The 6,923-nt window shown below is 36.8% G+C and overlaps 1 protein-coding gene across 1 annotated transcript; it reads left to right on the forward strand.

Moving 5' to 3' along the window:
* Window positions 1–4,172: 4,172 nt before the first annotated feature.
* LOC306864063 (protein phosphatase 1 regulatory subunit 3C-like) lies at window positions 4,173–6,613 on the forward strand. The gene is made up of 3 exons (XM_079407765.1): window positions 4,173–4,341; window positions 4,470–4,535; window positions 4,895–6,613. The coding sequence occupies exons 2-3, from the start codon at window positions 4,522–4,524 to the stop codon at window positions 5,874–5,876; spliced, it is 996 nt and encodes a 331-aa protein (XP_079263891.1). The 5' UTR covers window positions 4,173–4,341; window positions 4,470–4,521; the 3' UTR covers window positions 5,877–6,613.
* The last annotated feature ends 310 nt before the right edge of the window (window positions 6,614–6,923 follow it).

The raw sequence follows: 6,923 nt of genomic DNA on the forward strand, positions 1-6,923 counted from the left end.
GATGTACTGGAGTCGTTTGGATTATTGTGATGTTTTTCTCACCTGTTTGGACTCTCATTCTGATGGCACCCATTCACTGATGATCCACTGGTAAGCAAGTCATGCAATGCTAAATTTCCTCAAATCTTAAAAAAATCTACATCCTTGCCTGAGGGTGAGTATATTTTTAGCTAATTAAAATTTTGGGTGTACAGTTTCTTTAAACCACACTTAGCAATGTATTAATGTCATTGAGTTTAAAATACCAAACCAAGGAGCATCCAGATCTTATTGCAACATAATATCAACTGGGAATTGAAAGTGATCTGCATTCCAAATGGGTCACAAAATGTCATTCTTTGGTGTGTAAAATGTGAAAGCTAATAGGATCATCAGGACAGAAATCATTAGGAGTGACTGAAACTTGTTGAAGGAGAACTTGGAGCTCTTGGGTGCACAACTGTATGCTAGATCCACCTAAACTACTGCTACACCTTATTGTGATGCTATGAAACAAGAATTTACACACCCCTACTGAAGTTAATGTTTTTGTTTTGTTGCGAAGGCTTGACTCAAGACAAGTTATGCCAGACATTATCATTGTGAGTGTGTGAAAAAACTGCTTTCGACTATTTAAATTTAAAATCAGTGGTGTGCAGTTTATACAAATTGTTTCTTCAACAGTTCAGCAGTTCTGGATCTTAGATATTCCTTATTTTTACAGAGCAGTTTCACATAAGAAACCCCTTTGGAACCTTTACTGCGAAAAAGGAAAAAGTTACAGCCACAAAAGGGCTTTGCAGCCTAATACAAGAAAAATCATTATTAAACTGTGAAAGAAATAGTAGAATTGTATTTTTATGTAGTGATTGTGCATCTTGTTTCTGTCCACTATTACAGTAACGATAGACATTCACCACTGTTCAAAAGGTTTGGAAATACTTATATTCTGCAAACATGCAATTGATCAGAAGCGGCAGTAAAGATTTTTATAAATGCTGTTCTTTTAAAATTCTATTCATAAAAGAATCCTGAAAAACAGTTATTTTAAATTGTAATGAAACAGTATTTCACAATATTGCTGTTTTTTTTGTTCAAATAAATTCAGCCTTGGTGAACAAATTTGACCGACCCCAGACTTTTGAATGGTAGTGTAATATTTTTAATTCAATTTATATACATTTTTATAGCACTTTTCTCAATAATTCTTTTCCAATACAGTTTTATATTGTTACTTGTGATACAGCAAGGAGTGGCAAGGAGAATGTGTTGATTCAAGAACCCTACAGCAAAACCCATTGTAGATCAGAAGAGTTTTACAACAAGTGATTTCCAACTGTGGTTCTGTCCTAACCCCAGCACTGCACATATTATACAGTCTGTGTCTCTATGTGCACCATATCAAGCACACCCAATTCAACTGAAGAAATGTGATACAATGTCACAAGATGATTTCACATAGTTCAGAGAAGCCGTAATAATATTTACAATATGAAGTGACACCAACATTAATCATGTTTCTGTGGATCTTTTCTCAGTCGCTTCTGCAAAAACAATTCACATGATGGCTGCAATAACATTTTAGTCAAGCTAGGCCCGCAGTTGTTTGATTTAATCTGCTAATTCATGTTTAAAATGTAAAATGAAATGCAAATTAAAAAAGACTCTGTGAGGTTTTGAAAAGTCCAAACATAAGATTTGCTGCTTATATTTATTACAGTATTTATAAGTATTAACTGTTTTCATTGCATTTGTGCATCAGTCTTGATAGCAATTATTATATAATCAAAACTTAACAACCAGTTTCCACCAACTGCAGATAAACAGTGGAAAAATTGAAGAGCAATTAATGTTTAGATCATCAGACTACATTCATAGTCTATAAGGGTGAGGTTTTTTCCAGAGCTTTTGGAGATTTAGTGTGTCTGCTTTAGGAAATTACTTGTGCAGGTAACTTCATGACATAAATCGTCCTGCCAGTTTATGACCTCAACTAGGCCTATGTGTTGTATAAACTGACATGATCTCATTTCAAACTCCAAATATGTAACAGGTCTTATTAAGCTTGTCATATACAGTAAATTTAGTATTTATAAGAAAACAATAACACATATGGGACCTCAAGTGGCTTGCGATTTTCTAAAAGGTCAGCAACACTGATATTATAAACACAATAAAAAATCTGAATTTCACAGTGACCTCAAATGTAGCTCATATAATCAGAATCTAATTATCTTATCAAAATGGGACCTATATATTTTATATTATAGTTTCGTTTTTGCTAATTCAAATTGTGTAATGTTATGCAGTCATGCATTGAAATTGCTGGCCTATTGTGTATCTGAAATGTCAAGAGCAGTCATTATTTTAAATATAGCTAAAGAATTCTTTCACATACTATGTACATATATGGAAGAGTTACCAATGGGTTTCTTTAACTAAGCCACTTTAATGTCAGAGGGCTTGATTTTTATTAAAATTAATTATCTAAACAAAGAAATAATTTTAAAACCTTTTTACATTTTTTGATTGATTGCAAATTACGTTGTTGTACACACATTGCAATTGGCACAGTTGTGGAGTTATTTCCATTTTTTGTGTGTTTCTGTTGAGGACCAGTGCTATTGCACAACTCTTTCATTTCAATTGACCTGCTGAGGCCATCCTAAAAATGTGCCACTGCTGCGCTTCACCGCGAAAGCTTATCATTTGCACGCGTTTTTATGCCTTGCCCATTTAAACACAGGACGCGGAAAAACTCAAATGAGTACTCGCGAGCCCTGTTCTGTGCACACATAGAGATGTGTCGCCTAATTTACTAGCTGCTGTCGGTGTCCTTAATGCTAATCCAAGAATTAAATCAGAGAAAATCACTCACAGCTCTTTACTGAAATACTTTGTAGTTTAACAAGAATTAATCTAGGCGATATTTAATTTATACAGTGAAGACTATGCAATGCTATTTTATATTTGATTATTCAGACCCGAATAATCAATTATATAGAACTAAATTATTTTAAACTATTTCAAACAGGGCCCACAGGTAGCTGTCAGACTGCACCGGGGCCCCGCAAACCCCAGCTATGGCCCGGGGAGCAGTGATAGATCAGTCAACTGTCTCAAGCATCTTTCACACAGTCAACAGTATATTGAGTTTCTCAGGCCAACATAGCTAGCTAATAACTTCAGAAACATTAGTGTGCGGATCAATGAATGCAGGAGAAGGGGAGAAATATGTGCGTGTCTGTGTACAGCAGTTAAACTGAATATCTCCTTGTTTCAGATGATGAGAGAGATGAGAACTCCTGGCCAGCCTTGTGAACTGAAGGTCAGGCTAGGGAATTTAAAAACAGGCACTCTTAAATGTGCATTGAAAATTACCAGCTGATAAAACTTCTGCTCCAGGGACCATATTCAGGACAAATGTAGCTCTTAACTGGCTGAGTTAGATGATTAACACAGTAGAAGATCAGTCCAGTCTCCCCAGCTGTAAATGCCATTGGCTGTCTTGAGTTGCTTATAATAAATTGACATGTTGATATCGCATAAGCAGTCTTTCAGAATGCTGTCAGTTACATGTAGATGCTGTACACACTAGTGAGTGGTGCTTATGGGGTGTCGCTTAGGGAAAAATCACAGTATGCTCACTACAAAAACTAGACTACACCACTGCAGCTAATCCACCCTTGTGAAGGGCCTGTATCCTGGTAAAACCCTATAGTTCATATTAAAAGAAAGAAAAAAAAAACTATTTTGACCAAATTGTATTATTTATTTATTTTTAGCTTTTAGCAGCTTACTATGCATTCAAGGAATGCATTTTATCATTTGGAATTTAGTTCCAACATTTTATGAAAATCACATTTCCAGGTGATCATGACTTTCATAAAAACTGAGAGATTTTTTTTTTTTTTAAGTAGTCACTTTAGATAAACTTGCAAAAGTGTCATGGCTAACTGCTTTGTTTTGTTTTGTTTTGTTTTGTTGCTTATTCCCTCTTGTTACTCATTCAATGGAAACCATTCATCAGAACTAACGGATGAATTCATGGGATCGTGCAGTAGGCTACTTTCGTTGAGGCTAAACAATACGTCATTCATTTTGAACACACCGTCCTGAACATCAAGACCCGGTCACACCCTGTCCCTCCCCTCCAAGGGCGCTTTAAAAACGCCTGAGAAACAGCCCTGGCCAGAACACGCACTTGAGTTTGAGTGAGGCTGGAGTGAAAGTTTGTTGGATGGTAAACAGTGATGTTTACTTCTCATAACTACTTCTGTCGTGCGTTCCTTTGGCATTGACTGCACTTCTGCATTTAAAGTTCAAGGAAAATCAATTTCAACGCATCTTTAGTTGACAGAGGTGAGTGAAGGAGTTTTAATAGCCTAATTCTGCATGTTTTAACACTGATGACTATTTCAATAAATATAATCAGTTACAGGTATAATATTTTTCTACCTCATTTATTTAAACTTTTTTTTTTCCAACAGACATTTCACCATCTGCAGTCACCTTCATTTGAAGTTCATCCGTTAACCAAAAATGAGCAACACAAAGTAAGTAGTTTTCTGCAAAATAATGCATGTGATATTACAGAAAGTTAACTTTTTGTTTTTGTTAAGTTACAGCATGAGTTAAAATGTATTTTGGGATAATTGATTACAAAACATTGCCACACTAGTGCACATTGTCTGAGACCACAAATATAAATGCTTTATTTTGCATTTTATAATTAAAATTTTAATTAATTTAACATGACATTTTAAATATAAATGTTGCTTGTTGTTCATAGTAAAATAATTAGATGTGACAATTAGATTTTGAGAAAAAGTGTGATCTCACTTTTGGACTCAGTTACATGTCTCTATATTTTCCAAATTGTCTAATATGGCTTTTCCTCCATGTGTTTTCACAGAAGCTTTGGATTCAGCATGTACTGTTTCCCTGATCGTGTGATGCCGGTGGATCTGGCTATGCATACACAGATTAGCTCATCGGTGTCTCAGCTCCTTGGCATGTCTGCTCTCAGGGCTTCTTCATCCAACTTGTCCTCACCAGAGCTTCAACGAGCCACGCTTTCACCCCCTTCACCCGCATCTTCACGATCTTCATCCAGCTCTGCCAGCTCCCTGTCCTCATACTCTCCTGGCACCTGCACGTTACGCAAGAAAAAGCGAGTCGTGTTTGCTGATGCTAAAGGTCTCGCTCTCACATCCGTGCGCATCTTCACCGCTTTGGAGACGGAAACGGAAACGGAAGACGCCCCTCAGCCTGAGGAGCATGTGAAGCCTACAGCACCCATGCAGAGCATGGGACAGCGACTCAAGCTTGGTTTTCCACAGCCTGTTGCAGACCGTGCAAGCTTGAAGGAAACCTCAGTGCAGTTGGAGAGCTGTAGCCTGATTGAAAAGGCGTTGAGCGGAACAGTAAGGGTCTACAACATTAAATTCGACAAGACTGTCTTCATCCGCATTACTTTTGACTCATGGCGAAGCCATAAAGACATTGCATGCACGTATGTGAGGCAACCAAATGCAGCTTTGGAGACTGACTTGTATTCTTTTAATGTGTCGCTACCGTCCGATCTGGACCCGAAGGAGTGCCTAGAGTTTGTAGTGGTGTTCCGACCCGGCAATAACAAATTGCAGTTCGTGGACAACAACAAAGGGAAAAATTACCACATTCTTGTGGAAAACGTGGTGCCGGAACCTCGGCTGGTGACGACAAGCAGGCGAAACTTCGTTACACCAAGTCCTCAGCGTTTTTCTGCATGGCCCGGGGTCAGAGGTCATGAACTACATAGGATGAGACACCTGGCATGCAAAGGCCTGCCCTACACGGACCATCTGTTAAACAGGACCTGGGGAAGAATGGCCAATGTTCCTCCGTTATGTTAAGATGGGACTGAGGCACTTGTGCGGTCGAAATTTCTACAGCACTTGATTTCTTGCAGATTCAACAATGTACAAAAATGGAGTGATTTTATGCACCAATTTATTCATTACACTTGAATGGACACAGTGCTTGCTGGTTTGCACTTGCTGCTGAAGCAGTGAAATGTGAATGTTTATTTTGATATGTACATTTAAATATATTTTAATTGGATTTAATTTGCACATTTATACATTCCTTCTACACCTAAAATATAAGTATAATGGGAAACTGGCTCACTTTCCCTGTATCTGAAGAGCTAAATTGACTTGTAAAAGTGGTGTAAATGAGTCCTTTGTATATATGTATATATGATTATGTATTTATTTTGAACTCTTTCAGTAAAAAGAAACTGCTTTCCTTGAACCTTTGCATGATTTATGGGTGTCACTCTGTCAAGTTTATTGAACAACATTGAAGCAAGCGTTAGGTGTAAGTAGTACGTGCCTGAGTTGTTTTCATGCCTGAACTGGTCTCATAACTGTATTATATCAAGGCACTCCTCGGGTCTATTATCTAACTCAAACCCCACCTAGCAACCAGCAATACAATTATTGAGCAAGAATGTTCCAGATGTTCAAGTGGAAAAGAACATTTCATACCTACAGCTTTTGAGAATGTCAACAACATACCGTCTATCACAACAATGAACTTTTACACAAGGTACTTTATTTCCCAAACATGACTGCTGAACATGTTCGATAATAAAATATAAACAAAATTAAATAAAAAAAAACAGTTTTCTATTAATGTAATTTATATTTACAGTACCAGAATATATATATATATATATATATATATATATATACAAATTTAGTCAGTAAGCTATGAGCTAATTGTTTATTCAGTAACTACTCTGATGGATTCATACACTGATACTTAACTGTTACACTGATTCAAAATTAGTTTGTGAGTGTATTGACAAATTTAACGCCATTTAATTAGCCGTAAAACATGCTGCTGGATCAACATCTTTGTTGTTTCTGGAACAACTTTCTCATGCATTCATTGCC

Source organism: Barbus barbus (assembly GCF_936440315.1).
Source record: "Barbus barbus genome assembly, chromosome: 45".
Lineage (NCBI taxonomy): Eukaryota > Metazoa > Chordata > Actinopteri > Cypriniformes > Cyprinidae > Barbus > Barbus barbus.